Genomic DNA, 23,711 nt, shown 5'->3' on the forward strand with positions numbered 1-23,711 from the left:
CAGGGCTGCTGCCTCTATCCCGGGTGTCTGAAATGATCTTTTCCTTTGACCCCAAAGTCCACTCAGTGCCTGTGCAATAAAATTTAGAACCACCCACGTCCAGCATTACATACTGGCGCACCCTGCACCACATTAAATTAAAATGGTGAAGCATACACAGACCATTACGACAAAAAAGAATTTATCTCATGTTGATAGTCCAAGCAAATTAACAGAACCTTCCCTAGTCTTTAACCCCAGATCAGTTAAAATAAACAAAACATTGCTCAACAGAAGATTGCCTGTGACCAGTCCCTCCTGTGCTCGTGGTGTCTTAAATTTAAGTTTACAAGTGCTATGTCTTGGTGCCCTCCACCCCTCCCCTCCCCCAAACCCCACCCCCCCCCACCCAGTCACTGGCACCGGCATTGGAGGCAGCTGCTGACTGTGCTGTCCTGTTGGCCTTGATGACCTTAGCGGTTGCCCTCTGGCCAGTGGAGCCTGCGATGGCCCTGCCTGGGAGGGAGCAGCCAGTGCCAGAGCTGGCATCTCCCCAGCCATCACAGCCTCATCAGATGCCACAGTCACTGGCAGAGAGGCAGAGGAACTGCTGCCATCATCCAAAGCACCCTGTGAGGAGCCCAGAGACGAAACTCAGCTCGTGCGCCAACAGGACCTCCCTGCTCGCCATTGATGGACGGGCACCTAGTTGGGATACTGGGACCCTCATCCACCTCCAACACAGACATTGACCACCTGAGCTCAGTGCTTGTGTGAGGGCTGGCAGGTCCAAGTGCAACCCCAAAGACCCCTGATTCTGTCCCTGGAGCTGCTTCTTCATGACAGTCGCCACTCTCTCAAAGGAGGAGGCAGTGGACTCAGTCATGCAGGTCAAAAGAGTGCTCATGCTCCAAATGGACTCTTCCACAACAGAGATCATGGGTATGCATATCCTCATGGATCTCCGCCAGATCTTCCTGCACATCCCGCTGGACATCCAGCATCTTCCGCCTAATGGACGGCTTCAGAGGCTCATCATCTGCCTTTGACTCAGCATCATCCTGGTCCCCAGCAGCCCTCCGACCCTGGGCACTATCTGCCTCCGCCTGCACCTCAAGTGAGTGTGAAGTACCCTCATCGCTGTGCACCAAGATACTAGCCACCAATCTAACGCCCACTGAGGTGCTGGTGCCTGATTCAGAGAGTGGATGTGACATGGGTGCATGTAGAGCCTGGTCATCCTCTGGCGTCAGAGGTGGCTCTCCAAGGTCCTGCAATTGGGTGTGTGATGGCAAGTCTAAAAAGGAGAACAACAACATGTCATTTTTTTAAGTCATCACACTATCACTGTGTATGCCAGGCACCCAGACAATGGAGATCTGCATCATGGTGCTATCGTCTTTCAATGATCAATGGAGTCTCCAGCTTCAAGGCTCCCATTAATGATGAGACTGCACTAGAAAGTTTACACCATCCGAAACTCTCACCTCTGTGCACTGCACTCTTACCTCTGTCTGGCACCCCAGCCTCTCCACGGCCAGTTGATCGAGGTGCATGTTGCCTCTCCAGGTCCAGGGCATCCTGCTCATACCTGGCTAGGATTAGGAAGTTTTGGGGGGGCTTCCGCTTATCCGTGACCTTTCAATGTTGTTAGGGACTGTCTTCTCCTGAAAGGACAGAGGTGCATTGATTATTCCCCTCTCTCCCTACAGCACCATTGCAGCCTGGCCAACCCCACTTGAGGAACACCTTGCAGGGCACATCCGAATTGTGGCCGTCGAGCAGCCAGGCACTCAGTCCAAGCAGCCAGGCTCACCCACTTTGCCATCTCCGGTGTCATAGGTGGTTGGCACCCAGACTCTAACACCCCTGAGCTTCACAGGAGGACCGCCAGCCCTTATCACTTCACCACACTGGTCCATGCCAACATGGTACTCACCCTTCAGAATGCAGCTGGTCATTAAGCCTCTTTATGCGCTGGACCTGGGTGCACTGCACCACATCATGGCTGCTGGCCAGTGCTGCCACCTCCCGCCAAGCCCTTTTTGTCAGGCGTGGTGGCCTCATCCTTCCATCCCCATGGAGAAGGTTGCCCCTCCTGGCAGTTACCTCCTCCAGGAGGACCGTGAGGCACTCATCAGGAAACTGGGGGAGCAGAGTGCCCATCCGACCTGCCCTTTGCCTGGCGTCTGCAGCCGCACTTGATGCCATAGCTTCCTGGTCACAACACTGAAGATGTCTTCGTCATTTGCAGCCTTCCAGGGGCTTCCTGTGCTGTTTTTAAACTGGCTGCTGGGTCGTCCCTTCCCAAACATTGGGGAGTCGCATTTCATGCTGATGGGCCTTAATTGACCAGCTGGCATGAAATCGCGGTCGAGGGCTGATCGCAGGTGATAGCCCATTTCCAGGCCGATCCTGGGCCTGCCAATCGCACCCGCCCGCCGACCTGAAAATTCCATTGGACACAGGTCATTCAGAAAACTGCAGGCTTATCTGGTTATGTTTAAAAAGGTCAGGCTTCTGACCCACGATGCAGAGGAACACCCTCAGTGCAGAAATCCACGTACAGACCAGCAAAGGGGATCAGCCTTTTTTTACAGCACTAGCTGCTGTGTTCTGGTAAGTATTTAAAGATCCGGCCTTTTAATGAATGAGTGTGGTAATAGAACGGATGAGTGATTGGGTGAGTGGGTGTGTGAGAAAATGGGCATGTGGGTGAGGTGGGTAGGTCGGTGTGTGGGGGAGTGGGTAGGTGAGTGATGAGGGTAGGTGGGTAGGTTGGTGTGTGGGGGAGTGGATAGGTGAGTGATGTGGGTGAGGTGGGTAGGTGGGTGTGTGGGGAAGTGGGTAGGTGGGTGAGGAGGCTGGGGGTAAGTGGGTAGGTGGATGTGTGGATGAATGGGTAAGTGGGTGAGGTGGGTATGTGGGTGTGTGGGTGAGGTGGGCAGGTGGATGTGTGGGTGAGCAGGTAGATGAGTGGGTGAGGTGGTTAGGGGTAGGTGGGTAGGTGGGTGAATGGTAGTTGGGTGGATGGGTGAGGTGGGTAGGTGAGTGTCTGGGTGAATGGGTAGGTGGGTGAGTGGGTAGATGTATGAGTGTGTTGGTGGAGTAATGGGTGATGTGGGTAAGGTTGGTGAGGTTGGGAAGTGGGTGAGTGAGTAGTTATTCAGGGCGGTATTTAGGTCGGGTTGGGGGGTAGTTGGGTGATCAGCATGTAGTCGAGTCAGGTGTGTTAGGTGGTCAGGGGTAATCGGGTGGGGTTGGGTGGTTAGGGGGTAGTTAGGTTGGGTCAGGGAGTAGTTGCATCGCGTCTGCTCAGGGGGATAGTCAGGTGGTCGGGGGGGTGGGGTGGTTGTTAAATTGGGCTGGGAGGTAATCAGGTCTGCTCTGAGGGGTGGGGGAGTTGTAGTCAGCTCGGAGCAGTATTCAGGTTGTCAGGGTTGGTTGTCACAGGGGCCAGGTGGTTGTTGGAGTGTTTGGGGGGTATCAGGTAGCCTGGTGGTCAGGCGGGTGTTTGGGGGTCAGTTATATAGTTACTCAGGTGTTAGAACAGGTTTTAAACAGTCTAACATTTTCTGGGTAACTATTCAGTTAAGTTCTACAGATCAGTCCCAAGTTTCCCTCGCTAACTCAGAGTCGGAGACACTTGCTCAGGGCCCTGGGGAGCAGGGGAATTGCCAATTGGAAATTTAAACTTCCCAGGCAATTCTCACTTGGATCTGCGCATCAGGGCTTCCTCAGGGCCCTGATGAACATCTTTGGTCATATGGCTGATCTCTAACAATCCAGATGCCGGAAGGTTTGGGCCAATATTTTCTAAGGTCAGCATCTGGTGGTTTTATCCGACAGCCAATGCAACAGGAAGGGCAAGTGTGTGAAACAACCTGGGCTGTGGTGTGAATGGTTTGGTGTAACTAGCTAGATACAGCTCCTCGGTTTAATTCAAACTGGTCTCAGAAAAACAAGATATTTCCTTTCCTGTTTGTTACCTAGTTACCCTCCTGACAAGTGTGCACGTGCGAAGATTGAATGGAGACAAGATGGAGTTTGGCTAGATGAACAGTCTGTTGGCACTTGCTGTGTAGTCTCACATATGAATAATGAACACTGGGGACAGAATTTTCTGGCTGGCGGGGGGGGAGAGGGGGGGAGCGGGAGAGGGCATGGGCGGGCGTGGACCCGATCGCCATCCGCGATCAGGTCTGTGCTGTCATTTTACACGGACGAGTCAATTAAGGCCTGCCCAGCGTGAATCGCAGCTCCCGAGGACAGCAGGAGTGGGCAGGCGGCAGTGGGATTGCAATGCCCGCTGAGTCCAATGGCGACCCCGCGGCCTGTTTTAAAAAGCTGCTGCAGCCTTTCAAAGGCTGAAAATCATGGCCAGTGGAAGGACTCCCCAGAGCGCTGCTGGTGAGCAGACCAGGCAGGAGGGTAGGGCAGGGGGGTTCTTGCCCCTTGTTTCTCTGATGATTGCCTTGCTGCCCTCCTCGAGGAGGTGGCAGCATGGTAGGAGGTCCTGGTCCCCCAGGGCAGGAGGAGGAGGCCCCCCCCCCACCACCCCCCACATGACCAGATGTGCCTGGGAGGAGGTGGCGGATGTAGTGAGCTCCTGTGACGTGGTGCAGCACACCTGGATCTAGTGTCACAAGCACTTCATCAACCTGTTGCGCTCAGGAAGGGTGAGTACCATGTTGGCAATGAGTACCATGATCAGCAAGTCAGCTCTCTCCCACTGGTGCTGCCCCCGTCCCCAAGTCCGAGTGTAGTGACTGCATTGAATCATTGACGGTCCTTCGCTAGGTGGGCCAGCAGATATTACCCATGCCAAGGTCACTCTGAGAGGGTGGTGAAGAGATGGGTTCTGCCCCCGCAGCATGTGATACACTGAGACCTACATTACTGTTTTGGGAGCAACCTGGAGGAGCTGCACCGAGGCGCAGTGCTGGAACTCCAGGATATGTCAAAGTCAGGGTGGTGACATGCTGGGAGGGGAGCTTCAAGGTGGCGTGGCACCAATCGATCTGCTGTCCTCTGTGCTCCACGTGCTTGTGCCTCCTTGCTATGGAAGGTTAGACCGTGTGGTGCCTAATGTGATGTAGGCAGCATTTGGCCAAGGGGGTGGGGACAGGCCTAGCATCTTTGTCTGAGTGTGCAACAGTAGCGGGGCGAGAAGACACTGGACCCTGCAATGTCCCACGCTGGTTGGGGTGGGCCGTCCGCAAAGAGAGTCCAGGTAAAAGTAGCACTAATCAATGTTCTTCTCTCTTTTTCAGGAGAAGAATGCACATAATGCAGCCAAGCGGGTGAGGACTGGGGGCAGGCTGGCACAGTTAGCGATTCTTAGCCACTTCAAGCAGGAGACCCTAGATTTGGAGAGGGACCATGCGCCCAGGTCCACCGGTGTCGGTGAGGTTGGGGTGCCACGGGCAGGTATGTTTGCCCAGCAGTGAGGTCACCATTGTTCTCCCAGCAGCCATGGCAGAATGTTCAGTGATTGAAGTTTGCAACATAGCTTGACCATTGCTTATGGAGGATGAGCGTGTAATTATCCGCGGGACAGGGATGCACTTTGACATTGTCTCCACATTAATTGATCCAATGTCCTTGTTCTTCCTTTCAGCATCAGTGGAGCAGGGCTGGGAGGAGGAGCAGCAGAGGCCCCTTCTCACACCTGAGGGCCCTGAAGTCTCACCAGCATCACACCATCTCTGCCAGGCAGGCACCAGGGCAGATATAGCACCTCGGTGGGAATTAGAACATCGGCTTGTGTCCCGGGGCACAGCGGTGAGGGCACTTCACAGTCACTGGTGGAGCTGGCAGAGACAGAGAGTGCCCATGGCGCCAGCAGTAGGAGGACTGCAGGGGACCAGGCACATGCTCAGTCGGTGTATGATGATGCGACACAGCAGGTGCAGGAAATGTGGCCAAGTGTGTGGGAGCACCTGGGGGAGATACATGAGGCTATGCTTGGCTTGGTCTCTGTGGTGGAGGAGTCTACACGGACGATCGCAAAAGCAATAAGCCACTTGTCCAAGCGCCATGCGTCCTCCATGGAGAGAGTGGCGACTCTTGTGGAGAGGTTCCTCCAGGAGGCCCATCAGGGCTTCCTGGGGATGCGCTCCAACCAGCAAGCCCTCACATTAGCATAGACCTCTGCTGGTCAGTGTTAGTGTGGGCACCAAATTTCCCAGCTCGGTGCCCATCCATCCATGGTGAGCAGGGAAGTCCGAAGCGACTTCACGTCAGCCCAGCAGCTGCCTGTCCTATCTGTGGGCACCTCTCAGGGTGCTCCAGGTGACGGATGCAGATCCTCTGTCCCTCTGCCCCTCTCCCAGTGACCGCTGCATCCGGTGAGGCTGTGAAGACTGGGGAGATGCCAGCTGTGGAACTGGCAGCTCCCTCCCAGGTGGGGCCAACACAGGCTCCACAGGCCAGTGGACGACCGTCAAGGTCTTTAAGGCCAACAGGACAGCAGCGTCAGCAGTTGTCTCAGATGCCACTCCCAGCAAGGGGACAGCACCAAGACGTAGCACCCAAAAAAGTAACCATAAGGCACCTTAGGCACACCACGGGTTGGCCCGCAATGAGGTCTTTGTGAGTTGGTGTGATTTTAAACACCTTTGTCATTTTGTTTCATTAAGTTTCTTTGGCTGCAATATTAATTTCAGACATGTCACCATGGCTGAGGGTGCCTCTTTTCTTCTGCAGGTGGATGGTTTCCAATAATGTTATGAATGTTCTGTGAGACATTCAGCTTTATTAACAAGGACCTTAGTTAATGTTTCTAATCAGGCAGATTTTGCACTTAGGTATTGAGTATGGAGTCTGCAGCCCAGGCTTGTCCTGGAGGTCCATATGTGGTGTGCTAGCTGAAGGTTTGTTGGATTAAAGCCTCCTGGATGTCCCTGCCTCCCTGAAGTATGCTCAGGTCAGCATCTACCCACTCAACATTTCCCTGTGCGTGCTCATCCTCGGACTCACTGCTGGACTCATCGTGTGCAGCCGCAGCCACTGCGTCAATGTCTTCATCGTCCACAGCATCTCCCTTTTCCAGTGCAAGATTGTAGAGAGCGTAGCATACAATCATTATCAGTGACACATGATCTAGGGGTTACTGGAGTGTGCCCCCTTGTGGAGGCGTGGCCTCTATTGTACCACTGTTCAGCTTCTGTTCTTGAATGACGGAGAGGGAGCAAGAGCCACTTTCTGAGGGGATAGCCCTTGTCACCCAGCAGTCATCCATCCAGCCAGGCTGGAGCACTGAAAAACCTCGGCACCTGTCTGAGTGTCTGAGGATGTAGGCGTCGTGGGAGCTGCCTGGGTACCTTGCACAGACTTGCGGGATCCGCATCCTGTGATCACGCACTATCTGCACGTTCATGGAGTGGAAGCCCTTCCTGTTGACAAAGGCACCCGGCTCACTTGCTGGTGCCTTGATGGCCAGATGTGTACAGTCTATTGCACCCTGGACACGGGGGAAAGACAGCAAAGGCCGCGAAGCCTTTGGTTCGCTGTGTCTGACTTGCCTGGTCCCAATAGTAGTGGATAAAGGTCAATGCATGGCTGAACAGAGCGTCTGTAACCTGCTTGACACAAGTGTGGACAGCTGATTGGGGGACACCACAAAGATCATCCACAACCCCTGGAAGGAGCCAGAGGCTTAGAAGTTGAGGGCAGCTGTGACCTTTAGAACCACTGGCATTGGGTGTCCACCCACACAGTTAGTGGAGATCTCAGGCCCAATCATCTGACAGATATAGTTGACTGTCTCCCTTGAGAGATGGAGCCTCCTTCGGCACTGCACCTCAGACATATTGAGGTAGCTGCTTCGCCGCCTGTATACCCTGACAGCAGGATAGTGGCGTCTTCTGCAGTCCCTTCCGCCTTAGACTACCTCTTGGCCCTGTGCCCCTTGTGCCTGCACCTGTTCTCCCAAAGGTGGCTCCCCTGGAGGCTGAATGTGCACTCCTAGCCTCCTCCCCCTTCTAGACCTCCCTCCCTCCTCAGAGGAGCTGCATCCAGTGGAGAGTTCAGCTCCCATTCCCAGGCTAAGGGAAGGCTTCCTAAAACCTGCAGGCCCAAAAAAGATTCCTCCCTGCAGAATGCTGACCTGAAGGGTGAGTCCAGACCAAGCAGCTGGTATGCGTTTTGAAGTATTGCAGATCACACGGGCAAGTATCAGTAATTTTGAAACATCAATATTTGACAGTGCACACTCGCGACTGCACTGAGCCCTCTTATCCCACCTGTGGATGAGGTTTATACAAATGTGTCCTACCCACCTGCCCGTTGCGCCTATGCGCCGTCCTGAAGATTGCATGGGTGCCGAAAAATTGGCGTCGATTGGTGCCTCAAGGGCCTTAAGCGGCCGGTTAAATAATGGCTGGCATGCATCAGATATCAATGGGCGCCTGCCCAACGAAATATCATGATGGCACGCAGTCACATCGGGACACTCGCCTGGCATCACCGCGCGTCATTTTATGCGCATGCACGCGGGGCCCACCCCTGCTTGCCAATGGGAAAATTCTGCCCTGGGCGTAAGGCTTAGTAAAACAATGAGCCTGGTGAGAAAATTGGCCAAAAGGAAGTTTGGGGCAAAATATGTTGTCTGGTTATGTGATGCTCTAATTCAGTGAAATCACATGGAATTAAATACATATGAACATTCATACGAACATACGAATTAGGAGCAGGATTAGGCCTCTCAGTCCCTCGAGCCCGCTCCGCCATTCAATAAGGTCATGGTTGATCTGATTTTAATCTCACTCCACATTCCTGCCTACCCCTTTGACCCCTATGCTTATCAAGAATCTAACTAACCATTCCTTAAAAATATTCAGTCTCTGCTTCCACTGCCTTTTGAGGATGAGAGTTCCAAAGACTCACAACTCTGTGAGAGAAAACATTTCTCCTTCTCTCTGAATTAAATTGGTGATCCCTTATCTTTAAACAGTGACCCCTAGCTCTAGATTCACCCACAAGAGGAAACATCCTTTCCATATCTACCATTTCAAGACCTCTCAGGATTTTACATGTTTCAATCAAATCGCCTCTTACTCTTCCAAACTCCAAAGGATATAACCCTAGCTTGTCCAACTTTTCTTCATAAGACCACCCTCCCATTCCAGGTATTGGTCTAGTATACCTCTGAGTGGATTCCAATGCATTTACATCCTTCCTTAAATAAGGAAACCAATACTGTACACAGTGTGGTCTCACCTATGCCCTGTATAACTGAAGCATAACCTACTTACTTTTACATTCAATTCCCCTCACAATAAATGATAACATTCTATTAGCTTTCCTAATTACCTGCTGAACTTGCATATTAACCTTTTGTGATTCATGAGCTAGGACACTCAGCTCCCTCTGCATCCCAAAAAACTGCAATCTCTCACCACTTAGATAACATGCTTCTTTTTTATTCTTCCTACCAAAATGAACAATTTCACATTTTCCCACATTATACTCCATTTGCTAGCTCTTTGCCTACTCACTTTAACCTATCTATAAGCCTTTTTACACTCCTTATGTCTTCTTCACAACTAACTTTCCTACCTATCTTTGTGCCATCAGAAAATTTAGCAACCATACCTTCTGTCCCTTCATTCAAATCATTTATGTAAATTGTAAAAAGTTGAGGCCCCAGCACTGATCCCTGTGGCACACCACATCTTGCTGACCAGAAAATGATGCATTTATGCCTACTCTGTTTCTTGTTAGCCATCCAATCTTCTATCCATTCTAATATGTTACCCCCTACACCATGAGCTTTTATTCTCCACAATAACCTTTGATGTGGCATCTTATCAAATGCCTTCTGGAAATCTAAGAACAGTACATCCACCGGTTCCCCTTTATCCACAGCACATGTTATTTCTTCAAAGAACTTCAATAAATTGGTTAAACATGATTTCCCTCTCACACAGCCACGTTGACTCTGCCTAATTACCTTGAAATTTTCTAAGTGCCCTGCTATAACATATTTAATAATAGCTTTTACATTTTCCCTATGATAAATGTTAAGCTAACAGGCCTGTAGTTTCCTGCTTTCTGTTTCCTTCCTTTTGATTAAAAGAGTTACATTTGCTATTTTCTAATCTAATGGAACCTTCCCCGAATTTAGGGAATATTGGAAAATTAAAACTAACACATCAACTATCTCACTATCCACTTCTTTTAAGACCCTAGGATGAAGTCAATCAGGACCAGAGACTTGTCAGTCCGCAGTTCCAACAATTTGCTCAGTACCACTTCCCTGGTGATTGTAATTTTCTTGAGTTCCTCCCTCCCTTTCATTTCCTGATTTACAGCTATATCTGGGATGCTACTAATATCCTCTATAGTAAAGACCAATGCAAAATACTGGTTGAATTTACCTGCCACCTCCTTATCCTCCATTATTAATTCCCCAGACTCACTTTCTGTAGGACCAATATTCACTTTGTTACAAAAACAGAAAATGCTGGAAAAACTCAGCAGGTCTAACAGCATCTATGGAGAGAAAAACAGAGTTAATGTTTTGAGTTCGTATGACTGTTCTTCAGACCAAAGCAGTCATACGGACTCAAAACGTTAACTCTGTTTTTCTCTCCGCAGATGCTAAGTTTTTCCAGCAATTTTCTGTTCTTGTTTCAGGTTTCCAGCATCCACAGCATTTTGATTTTCACTTTGTTAACTCTTTTCCCTTTCAAATATCTATAGAAACTCTTAGTATTTGTCTTTACGTTTCTAGCTAGCTTTCGCTCATACTTTAATTTTTTTCCTTGCTTAATAACCTGTTTGTCATGCTTTGCTGTTTTCATATTGTGTCCAATCTTCTGACCTGCCACCAATCTTTGCATGATCATATGCTTTTACTCTGGGCAGAATTTTACAGCCCCAGTGTGGTGGGGCGGGGCCGTAAAATGCAATGAGCCATTCAAAAGTCCATTGACTTTGGCGGCACCGTAAAATACTGCTGGAGTAAAATTCCGCTCTTAAAGTTTGATACTATCTTTAACTTTTTTAGTTAACCACTGATGGTGACTCTTTCCCTTGGAATTTTTCTTTCTCGTTGGAATGTATAAAATGGGCAACATAGAAACAGGTCATTCAGTCCACATAGTCCTTTGTTTATCTTCCACACATGCTTCCTCCCACCATAATTCATCTAAGACCATCAACATGTCCTTCTATTCCTTTCTCCCCCATGTGTTTATCTAACTTCTTCTTAAAGGTATTTATGCTGTTCATCTCAGCAGCCTATATGGTAGCAAGTTTTATATTCTAATCACTCTCTGTATAGAGAGGTTTCTTTTGAATTCCCTATTGGATTTATTGGTGATTATTTTATATTTATAGTCCCTAATTTTGCTCTCTCCCACAATTGGAAACATCTTTTCCACATTTATCAATAAAAACCCTTGCATAGTTTTAAATTCATCTATCAGATCACCCTTCAACCTTCTCTCTTCTTGATTATTTCCTGATAGCTGTAACATCTCAGTTCTGGGATCATCCATGTAAATTTTTTTTTTGCATCCTTTCCAGTGCCTCTATCTTTTTTATGATATAGAGACTAGAACTGAGCACAGTCCTTGAGCCCTCTAAGGTTCTATACAGATTAAACATCGCACCTCTGCTTAGCAAGTCTATCTTTCTAGAATTGAATTCTAATGTTTTATTTGCTTTATTTCTGGCTTTATTAACCTAGCTTGTTATGTTTAGTGATTTGTACATCTTAGATTATTAGACTATTTGCTCCTCTATGCCATTTAGATTCTTATTTTCCAATATTGCTTCCGCATCCTACTTTGCAACCTTGGACATCTATGTTGAAATTCATTTGCCAATCACACCCTGCTCTGCAAGTTTATTTGTGTCAACTTGTATTGTGTTGCAGTCTTCTTCCCTATTAACTATAATTCTCAATTTGGATTTCGTCTGCAAATTTTGTGATTGTAGTTCCAGTTCCCAAGTTCACATTGCTTAGCCGATTCATTTAAAAAGCTTCATTTTGGCCCACAAGAACAGAATTTAGTTCTTTTAAAGTACCTTTCTTTGGCAAGTTGCTGCACTCCCTGTGAAAATCCTCTCTACAGTCCACCACCCACTCAAACACCATGCTGCTTGATTCCCAATGTGGCAGATGGTCACAGATCTGCAAATCTCTGGGTGGGAATGTCATGCTGGCTGTTCGGCCACTGGTCACAATTCATCCTTTATTGGTTGTGCGTGTTTACAACAAGGTATTATCTGAAGAATTATTGGACTTTTAAATGAAGGTACTTACACTTAGGAGAGTTGATTATGCCAAACAATACATTTAGACTGATATCTGATGACCCTTTGGTAAAGACAGTGGTAAAGGATACGGACCAGTTGGGCCCATCTTCCCTTTCCTGGTCTTTGCCAAGTTAGATCCTCTAAGCAGGAATGGTAGAGAGGACCTACAACCAACCATAGTAGCCCAGAGCCAGGGAGAGAAAAATTATCAGCCAAGGTTCCCACTCCTGAATGCTGCCAGATGGTACCTGAGGGAAGCCGTGCATGGGGGTGCCAGGTGAGATGATCAGGATCAGCAGTTGTGCTGCTCACAGTTAAATGGCCTCAATTACTGTCTTGGCAGACATGTGAAGAATACCTCATGGCCAAGGTACTAAAGGGTGGCTAGTGTTCATGGATATATCCCAGAATGAAATGAGGGGGCGTAACCCTTTCTCCGATTAATATTCCCTGTGAATGCAACTGGCTTACCATGAGTGCAAGAGTGTGGAACTTCAGCATGGGAGGGAAATAAAATTGTTATCCACCATAAAGGGAATCCCATTGAAAACACACTGCAATCTTGATCTAACTGGCAAGGGTTTGACATTTTGAAAATGGTGGGTGCTTGGCTTTGCAAATGAGTCCCAGTATTTTTTCAGTCCATACCTTACCCCATCCTGCTCTGCCTAATCTTTTCAAGCCATATATCCTACTCCCCAGCCTCTGACCTTACCACCCTGCTCTTTCATGCCTCAACTCCATGAGTGGCAGAAATCTTTACCGCCCTGCTCCTGCATTCTAACATTGCCTCCTGAAACTCCCACCTCCAGCACCACCTCTATCTTCCAACATTTCCACCCCACCTCTTTGCTGGAGCTCTTATTTATTGTCCCTATAATTCTGACAACTCCTACAAGGTGCCTAATCACCCTCTCAATCCCATGGAGCATAGAACAAGCATAAAACAGGTTCAACAGAGGTCAATTTTCAGGACCAACACCCTGCTCTACCAGGTGTCCAAGGCAGCTGCCTAAAACAAACGATGATCCCTTTGCATATGCTACTGAAGGTCCTAGCACTATTTCAGGACCCCACCCTCAGGGGAACTAGGCCACTGTAAGGGTAGCAGGCATCAGGTTTTCCACGAATAGATGTGGCCTAGCAAGCACCACCACTGGAAAGGTAGCTTTATTTTAAAGTTTGATGTGCAACTGGAAGAATTGCTTCTTTGGCTCCGTAACATTCAGGAGAAGCACTGTTGGCCTATAATCAGTACCCTACTTTAACTCTGCTCCACCCCCACTCCACTCCCACCAGCCCACTGGGCATGTGGCCCAGCACAAAACTGCCCCTAACTAACTGCTTTTAAATTACAATTTCAATCAGGAGGGCACAAGATAGCTGTAGAGATGATAAATGTCAGATTGACATTGGATGCTGAGGTTGAAGTAGATGGAGCTTCACTCTGGATCTAATTCTGTGCTGGACCTCATCTGTAAAGTGCTTAATACCCAAAGTGGGAAATGCTTTTTTTCTCGAACCCTTGTCACAATGAGCATAAAATTCACACAAAATCTTTATTTTTTAGTAAAAAGGGAAGGCTCTCTGTGAAAATGGGGAAACTCGTTATGTAGAAGTTGTACATCTTCAGAGTGATGGATCTTCCTGTCTAAATATTTATCCACAGTGTCACCTTTTTTCATCTTCTATCGGCTGAAGTGAATCCATTTCATTTGAGACCTACCCCTCAGTTAGGGTCAGAAAGTGTGATGCAGAAATAAAAGCGGACACAGTTTACAAAAAAAGAACCCAAAAATATATATTTGCATTTACACTATCATGAACATATACAAAAACGATATTCTATTGTTTGTCTTACCATAAATTAATACATCTACAATCATCGAGTAGACAAAGTGAAGTGAACTATAGGCAATACAAACTATTTGCACAACCTCTTGTATAGGGTCCAGCTAAGACAGACAATGATCCTGGAAATAGGAACAGAAGGGGATACACCTGTCCCAACGGCTATTGTCACAAACCCACATCCAACCTCATCCATCACTTCAACTTTCCAGTTTCTTTTCTTCCCTGAATGCTCAGACTCAAGTTGCTTAAGTGCTGGAAGTGGCAGGGGCAGGGGTAGTTGGGGTGTGTGCTGGGGGAGGGCTGATGAACACTGGACAGGGTCCCAACTCAGGTGCAAGGTTTTTAGGACACTAGTGGAGGAAAGTGGGAAGGGGTGGCTGGGCACTTTTTAAGATTACCTCAAATTCCCTAATTAGGTTCCTACTGGATTGCTCATCTTGTGAGCCAGGAACAAATCCAAGCAGAAAGGGCCAAGGAAATGAGGTATGAACCTAGCTTGAGTTCCAATACTTGATTTGCTGTTCATCAAAATCATTGGATTCTTCAATAACTGAACTTAAAAATGGAGATGGAAAAATGGTCTGCTGTTTAAAAACAGGCTGAGAGCCAATTTTTCCATGCATTACATACATGTTGTTTTAACATTTTCAAAATCATCCCCTCTAACAATGCAGCAGTCCATTAGTCAATGTTAGCCTGCATGGCATTCAGGTCCTGGAGTAGGACCACAAACAAGTGTGGTGCCAAGAGAGCCAAACTAGCCCTTTGCACTTGGAAAAACATGTTCAGTGTGTTTATAATTACCTGTCCTGCATGGCAGTATGGTGAGACATCCCACTCATAGAACCCATTCAGCAAATCTTCCTTTCCCTCTCTGGTTGAAAGTGTCACCTGCTTCCCTAAAATATGCAGGCTATCAAGTCAAAATAGAGTCAGGCTGTAAGCAACATTTCCAAGATATACTCACTGAGAAAATATTGTATTTGGTGTAAAACTCTCCTTACCCTAAGGAGCAGCTGAACATGAGTAATAAACGCTGCACACTTTGGAAAGGAGAGAGAATTTTGCTGACAACCTCTCAGGCCAGTGTTAAAAGTTAAATGCTGCCAGTATACTTCATTCGCAACTTACTGTCATTTCTTTCCCATAACTCACACTCCAGCCTCACCCAGGAGAAGCTGTCAATGACAAAATTCCACCATGGTTTCATTTGGAAGAATCTTATTGGTAAGAAACATAAAAAATGTGGAATCCAATTTTCTTAGAGATTTCCTCCTGAAGCTGCTGACCTCCTTGGGTTCAAATCCACTGGCACTGGCTGCCTTCTGGCACCTTGTTCAAATAACCATTCTTCATGTGTGAGTCTGAACAATAAAGTTATTAGGCTATTCGTCTGCAGGGAGCATCACCTTAGAGCCCCATCCTATTCTCCCCAGACGTAGACATGCATGCACTTTCCAGATGTGACACCAATCAGCAAGCAAGAGTGGAAATGCTGTTTTATTTGATGCTCCTTGGGGTGCTGAGGGCAGTGTTAGTGTCTTACTCCCACTGTAACTCCAGCACTTAATGATCAACACATTATTTAATTAAATATTCATTGAAAAAATAAAGAAGCATAAATCTACTGATAATTATAGCCCTCTGTGTCCTGAACTCTGGGTGCTTTATTTGGGAATATCACTTTGGAGGATCATTATAATTGTGAAATCAAAAAAGGCCAGCAAAACTCTAGTGGCATTGCTCATGGTACATCAGGGTTCCACACCAGCTAATGCACAGTGCATTATTCTGTTGCTGCTATGGGTAAACTGTATGAAATCTAGCTTGTCTTGTTAAAGCCATGGGTCTAATTGTTCTACTCCTACCTGGTCAATAATAGGTTAAATGTGTTTGGTGACATCCTGAGGTTTTTTTTTTATTAATTACAAGATGTTTTCTTTCACTGGAAAATTCTTCTGTACAATGCAATTGACTGCCTTTTGTAATATATGGTGCACAGTGTAACAGTTCCCAATCTTTAAATATATTTACGAGCAAATCTCCAGTTGTGTTGCTCGTGCTGTTGTATTAGAGATTTAGCAACAAACTGTGATGAGGAAGGTGTGAGCAGGAAAGTGTTACAGAAGTTAAGTGCAATACATACACTACAGAGGGATTGACCAATAATGAAACTTTACTCCAAAACCAATACACAAGTTTCCCAATCTCTTTGCTTTTAGATCCCTTATTCTTTTTACCCTTCACTGCATTAGTGCACCCGCTGTGCTGACAAGACGCCCCTAGTAAATGGGTAATCTGATATTCATCAGAGTACCACCATTTCTGATGCTGATACCGCATGACCGAAATTGGTCATACCTCTAAAACAGGGGACGGACCCTCAACAGGTTTAAGAAAAAGTGTAACTGATGGTTTTGGGTAGTTTAAGTGAGCAATGCCAAAGTGCGGGCTGTTTAAAGGGGCAGTGTTGATGTATTGGATATTTAAAAGGAGTGCTGTTGATATCCTGATTAAAGGGGCAGCATTATCACAGGGAGTGGGGGAGGGGGGATTTCAAACAGGCTGGAGCAGAGTCTGAAATAAGAACCCTGATGACCTTCAGTGCAAGTTGCTAAGGATAAGTTTGCGCTATACTTGATGCCACATCTGGTGCAGTGCGAACTTTCATCATCTGGCCTCCATTTCCTTCAGAGTTAGATATTAAAACAAAAAAAGAAATCAATAATAGCAGAAGAAATCAGTGACACCTATCGCTCCTCCTTTTCCCACGTCAAAACCCTCTGACATTTCTTGTAAAGAGCTTTACTGGGGGAAGGTTGCAGCCAGCAGAACGTTCTTCAGCTCACAGTGTGATCCCCACAATAAGATGCATTGACACTCCCAAACAATCTGACAACTCCCCCCTCCCCCAACCACAGCTCGCCTGTGCACCTTGCTCCAGTCCCTTCAGTGGGGGAAGGGGAGCAGCACAGTCAATTCAAAAATCACCACAAAAAATTACAACCAACATACAATACAGATTAACAACTGTAAAAGAAAATACAAGATGCAAGGAGATATCTACACATACAATAGCAGAAAGGGATGGGAGCTCTCACTCTTTCCCGTTCCCTTCAAAATGAATTATATTGCACAATAGGAAACTTGGGGGTGGGGCAGGGAGATTAGGGTATACTTTAGGGCTGATAATTCTACCACTTCATTTTCCAAGTCATGACACCAGCTGTGGAGAGGGCATTGTCCATTATGAGCTGGCACTCTCACCCCTTCCACCTCAAGTCACTGTGAGGGGGCCTGTGTATTATTGGGCCTGTAGCAAGCTCCCCTGGCATCACTACCTGCTGATTATCTTCCCAAAAAATGGCTCTCCAGCAATGTGGATGAACTGCTACTACATTACAATGATTCACCCCTCATTAACAGAAAGGAGGCCTCATTATAACCCTTTACTGACAATTGAAAGAATTCAACTGCCAGCATGCTCAGGGACTGAAGTTACACCTGTTTTTGGGGGATGTGTGGGAGCATGGTGTTTGGGAGTGCTTTTTAAAAAATAATAAAGACTATAAAGCCGGAATTCAGGGTGAAATGCAGCATATAGATAGGGTATCTAATATTTTTGATACCAGCAATTTATGCTTTTAAAACGAATTCTCTCCAGTTTTTCTCTCCTTGCTAAGGTATGACTCCATGGCGGTAGGTCATCCTATTTCAATTAGCCATGCGTAAGGCTAGGCTGTAAGGAATGGCATGATATTTGAACGTGAAGGGCATCGTGCCTGAACCCGACTGCATCTTCAGCTGAAGATGCCCACAGTTTCCAGTGCGGGTGGGCTGGATAGCAATTAGCAAACAGGTTTCTGGCGAGGTTTACCCTGTCTAGACTGGGTTGGTAGAGCCGAATTAAGAAAAGCTGTTCCCATTAACTGACTGTACAAGAGCTAGGGGACACAGGTTTAAGGTTTGGGGCACGCAATGCAGGGGCATGTGAGAAGGACTATTTTAGGCAGCAAGTAGCAATGGCCTGGAACTTGCTGCCTAAGAGGATCGTGGAAGCAGAGATGATCAAAGCTTTCAAAAGCAAAATGGATGAGCACTTGAGGGGAATAAATTTATAAGACTGCGGGGATACAGCAAGGGGAATGGGACTGACTGGATTGCTCCACAGAGAGCCAGCATGGACTCGATGGGCCAAATGGCTGCCTTCTGTGCTGTAATGGCTCTAATTCACAACTCTTACTTTAGCTGAGATCTTAGACAAGGGATTAAATTGGGGCAGCCTCCCACCCTTCCAACACCCAACCCTGGATGGCTCAGTACATAGACATTAATTGCATTGAGGGATATCAGGGGAAATCTCAGGTACAGGATGGAGGTGATGGGTGCAGACAGGGTGAAACATAACCCAATGCAGAAAAATTTGAGGGAGCCCTTCATTACTCACCACCCCATTGCCTCCCTAGTCCCGCTCCATAGTACCATTATATTTTCCCACAGGACTATTGGGAAAGGAGCTTAAGAAAACTTCAATAAAAGAATCAGCAGATAAGGGACTTTCAGTAGTTACAGGACTGCGGTGATCCAGAATCTGCATCACTGCCATTATCTGTACTCTGCAGAAACATTTTAACAGATCATTCATTGACCAATTGTTATTTCATGGATAGCTAGGGTCAGTATTATTTCTCTGGCACCTGAGGATTAATTTTACTTTCTTCACCTGATAGGGTTAAATATTTTTCAAAAGAAATATTCTGGGGCAGAAACTGAGAAATAAAAAGTCCTTTGTACTGAAATGCGAATTACAAGTTAGCAATGTTTTTGTTGGAAGAATGAAGTGTTTATATGGAAAGTATTAAATGTAAGGGAAAGAAACATTTTAAAATTGGATATTTTACATTGGTGTGAATGTCGCCTGGCCTGGAGAACCAAATAAGCCCCAGGAAAAAGATCATATGGTTCTCAGATGAGTTGAGTTTTTTTTTCCGCAAACTTTCTGTCCTCCTCCCCAGAAGGAATCAACTTACCATGTGATACTTTCCACAGGTATTGATGACTTGAGTGAGCCCCCACCAGTTCACTGGACAAATGGCCATTCCTTACAGCTGACCTGCGCCCCCCCTCACTCCCCACCACCACCACCAACAGTGAGATTCAGCGAGTTACTGAAACACAAAAGGGGGCATCACATCTGCCCTTATAAAACTGCTGCACTTCCAGCGGCAGTCGCTGGATAACATTGGGAAACACCGGCGGCTTGTCGCCACACTTACAGGGGTGCTGAGGGCAACTGCAGACCCTTGCCCAATTTGCTACCCTTGCCTGACAGCATTGAACAAGAATTAAACCTGGGACCTCCTGCTTCTCATTGCTTTAAGCTGCCTTTATGGATCTTCCAGTAAATTGAAGAAAATCTTGTCGCAAAACACCAGAGATATTTTCAAAAATAACTAATTATCTTTGGGAATGATTCAGAGATAATTGTAAAAATGCATTTTACGTTCAAAAAATAACATTTAAAACATTACCAATATTTAGGTTTTTTCAATATATGCTTTGATACTGTACACCCCCGCAATTTGACGATAAAGCTTTGTAATAAGACTGTTCCAAGCTGCATGACTGCAAAGAGAGATTGATAACATTTTCCCTTCTACAAGCTTGGCAAGGTGACATTCAGAAGCACTCGGCGTTCAAGAAAGAAAAATTTCCAGTTTCAGCTCAAAATGAATCAAAACTCTTCAGCGTTCTGATCTGAGCTGGGTACGGCTCACTCTTGGTGATGTTAGAAAGAGACCATTCACTCTCTGGCTTTCTGAAAGACTGCTATCCCCCCATATTCTACACGCCAATAGGTCTTAGAATGGGAATGATCTTAAACCTTCACATGGATTTTACAGGAATTCCTAAACAAATCCTATAGGTTAAGAGACGTCAGTAATGTGACTATTAGAACTAGTGAATTACTTGGCCAGGGGCTGGTCCCTGAGCCTTGTACTGGGTTGTGGGCACACACTGGCCAACTGTTCTGCTGGTGTTTTTACCTGGTCTTAGTTACACATGAGTTGGATTGTCCAGGTAAGGGTCTGTTTTGCTCATGTGGACCATGACAGAAGGTGCCTTGTAGTGGCAGTGGCTGGCAGAGCAGTTGACCCCACTGCAGGGCTTCCCCCGAGTCCTCACCGATAGCTTTCTGCTGCATAAGTTCTGCCAAGTCTGAAGAGTCTTGGAGCTCCAGACCCATATCCCACTGGTGATTCCCACCACCAAGGACATGAAGATCTTTAGCATGAAGACAGCAACGGTAGGCACTGAAGTGTCCAAAGTGCAGTCCAGAATCCTTCTCCCTGGATAGGCTAGGCAAGGCTGCTCAGAGGCAAGCACTTTCCAATAATCCATGTTCAACCTTTCATAGAAATAGCAGACAATGACACATGTGGCGGGGACGGTGTAAAGGATGGAGAAGACCCCAATCTTCACCATTAATTTCTCCAACTTCTCCGTATTGGTGCCCCCAGTCTTCATGATCCTGCGGATGTGAAAGAGAGCCACAAAGCCAGTTAGAATGAAGGAGGTCCCTATCACTAAGTAACAGGACAGAGGGATGAGCACAAAGCCGGTTAGAGCATTTACGTCCATGCTGCCCACGTAACACAGACCAGTCAGCTCATCACCTGCCACCTTCCTCATGGTCAGTATAATGATGGTCTTCATGGCTGGGACACCCCAGGCAGCCATATGGAAATAGCTGCTATGAGCTTCAATGGCCTCGTGGCCCCACTTCTTTCCTGCAGCCAAGAACCAGGTTAAAGTCAAGATGACCCACCACAGGGAGCTGGCCATGCCGAAATAATAGAGGATGAGGAAGACGATGGTGCAGCCAGTACTCTCCAGGCCCTCCTGAATGACATACAACTCTCCGTTCTCCCGGTCGCAGGCGATGTTTTCAGCCCCGGCTACCGAGCGAATGATGAAGGCCACCGAATAGACATTGTAGCACATAGACAGGAAGATGATGGGTCTCTCGGGATACTGGAAGCGGTGAGGATCCAGCAGGAAGGTCAGCACCGTGAAGGCAGTGGAGACGAAGCAGATCGTGGACCAGACGGCCATCCAAATGAAGGCAAAGTCTTTATCCCCCTTGGACCAGTAGACATCAACCCCTGGCGAGCACTTGGGGGCGCAGGTCAGACTCTTCTCCACATATTGGAACTTGTCGGGATTGTCACAGGAGCCAAGGGGCCCCTGGTTCCTTCCGTCTGCAGCTCCCGGGAGCCTGGCTCTGGGTGCCACGGGCAGCATGCCCTGTCCTTTCTGCGGCTCCCCAGTCGCGTTCTCGGGCGCCTCCATGCACAGGGCGTTCGGGTCGTTCCTGGTGGGGAGTTTGCTGCAGTCCAAAGACTCGGGCCACCCAAAATTGAACTGAGCCATGATGGGGGCGCAGCGCTGGCGGGCTTGTTCACACATGGGTTTGCAGGCGGGGATCGAGGTGGAAACTTGGTCAGTGCACATGGGGGCATAGAGAGAGCAGAGGAAGAGCCGCAGATGGATGTGACAGCCGTACTCGACCAAAGGGGCGAACTCGTGCAATTTGATAGCAGCTTCCCGCTGGTTCTGGTGCCCCATGTAGTTGGGCATCCTGGTCATGTTGTAGCCAATCCCCAGACACATGGGGATTTCGATGGGCTCGCATTTCGCTTCTCTGCCTCTCTCGTGGTCGATCGAGCCGATCCCCCAGCAGCTCCCGAGGAACATAGATTGGCAGAAGAGCGCAATGGAGAGGCCGCGGAGAAAGCGCTCCATTCTTCAGTGAACAGAATGAACCCTGGCTGATGCTCTCACACTGACATCGCCCCTCAGCTTCTGGTGTTAAAAGAAGCCGAGCGCTGCGGAGCCGGGCTGCAAGCTCCAAACAAACGGCCCGTTTCAACACTGCCGCCGACTCATTCAATCCCTGCAAGCTAGGCGGCTGTCAAACTTTCCAGAGACTGATCCCAGCACAAATCCCAGGCGCTTGCAATGCTGTTTCGAACCTGCACCGCGCTCGCAAAACAGGAGCTCTGATCCAAATCCGCAATGGCTTTGAATTGCAATGAGGGGGATTTTTTTGTTTTGCGTGTGTTTCGCAGACACAGGAAGATTGCCCCGACTCCTTGCCAGGCTCTGTCTCTCTCTGGTGGGAGGCAGCAGACGCTGGCGGCCAGCTCCCGCTCAGCAACCCCAGGGAGACTGCTCAGCATGGGGAGCTAACAGTGAATGCTCAGTCCCCTCCACACTGCCTGCCCAAACTGAGCAGAAACTCATCCTGCCAATAGCACCAGGTCCCCGGGAGAGTTCAGGGGGCGAGACCAGCCACCCAGCGCCCCGCCCATTGCCGCCTCCCATTGGCTTCCACTAACACCCCTTCCCACACTCATGGTGATATTATTGGCTGCCACCTCTGCCACTCAGGCACAAATGGGCGGGACCAGCAGTCACATGCTGAACAGATAGCCACCGCTTGCAAAACAGAGCTATAAGAGACTTCTCTCAGTTGGTGTCACCCCCTACTGACGGAGTGAGCTGATTTTTTTTCTTTATTCCTATTCATGCAAATTCCGCGAATAAAATATATTTTCAAGTATTTTGAACAGCCCACAATTCATCCAAAATGTTGGCAATGTACATGTGTGTACAGTTCTCACCTTGAAATGTCCCTTGGTGTAAATTACCCACGTTTGAAACTCGATCTGTTAACTCGAGGGTCGTGTGCTGTTCTGAAGAATGCACAAGTCACTGCAGCAGATTTCTCACTCATTTCAAGTTCTGTTTAGCCGGGGACAAAGATCATTTTGCTCTTATCTAATAAAAACAAAGTACTGCGGATGCTGGAAATCTGAAATGAAAACAGAAAATGCTGGAAAAACTCAGCAGGCCTAGCAGCGTCTGTAGAGAGAGAAACAGAGTTAATGTTTCGAGTCCGTATGACCCTTCTTCAGAGCTGCTCTTCCCCAGCATCCCAGGGGCAAGCCTAAGTGCGGAGGGAGAGCCAACCCACCTTACCCGCCCACCGGGGATCAGGCGTTAGGCCTCCCACCCTGGAGATATACTTGTCTCTAGGTTAGATGCAGAGTGTTGAGAAAATTAAAATCAGCATTTTAGCACGAAAACAGAATTTCTATTAAACGCTCTTAAGACCTCGGCAAGGTATAGGGACAAGGAGCTGTGGGTAGAGTGAACACATATACAGGTTGAGATTTTTTTTAGCCAAAGTATTAACTTAATTCACAAAGAAATCAGTTTATAAGTAGCCATTAATTGACTGAAATGTAACTTCCCCAGACAACTGCACAGACATCTTGGTTCGTTTGAGTGGACAGAAGACGATACACTCACATTGGCGTTTTAAAATTATAAAATATAGCTGATTTAAAAAATAGTTTAAACGTTAAAATAAAAAAAAACTCGAAGAATGCTAGATCTTTGTGCAACGTTCCTATTTAATCTCCCCCGGATAGAGTAGAGAAGCTGGATAATGCACTGTAGAACAAACGTTACAAATATACGCCGTTTACAGCACCCTCCCCCTAAATCTATCCTTTACTTATCGACAAAGAGACAGGGTT

The 23,711-nt window shown here is 47.4% G+C and overlaps 1 protein-coding gene across 1 annotated transcript; it reads right to left on the minus strand.

Annotated features, from left to right (window-relative positions):
• Positions 1–20,160: 20,160 nt before the first annotated feature.
• LOC121283318 (frizzled-9) lies at positions 20,161–21,882 on the minus strand. Its single transcript, XM_041197768.1, has one exon. The coding sequence runs from the start codon at positions 21,859–21,861 to the stop codon at positions 20,161–20,163; it is 1,701 nt and encodes a 566-aa protein (XP_041053702.1). The 5' UTR covers positions 21,862–21,882.
• Positions 21,883–23,711: the final 1,829 nt, after the last annotated feature.

This window comes from Carcharodon carcharias, chromosome 10, assembly GCF_017639515.1.
Source record: "Carcharodon carcharias isolate sCarCar2 chromosome 10, sCarCar2.pri, whole genome shotgun sequence".
NCBI lineage: Eukaryota > Metazoa > Chordata > Chondrichthyes > Lamniformes > Lamnidae > Carcharodon > Carcharodon carcharias.

Excerpts from the sequence above, each read along its gene's own strand:
- LOC121283318 (XM_041197768.1), bottom strand. The coding sequence starts at position 21,861 with ATGTTCCTCGGGAGCTGCTGGGGGATCGGCTCGATCGACCACGAGAGA.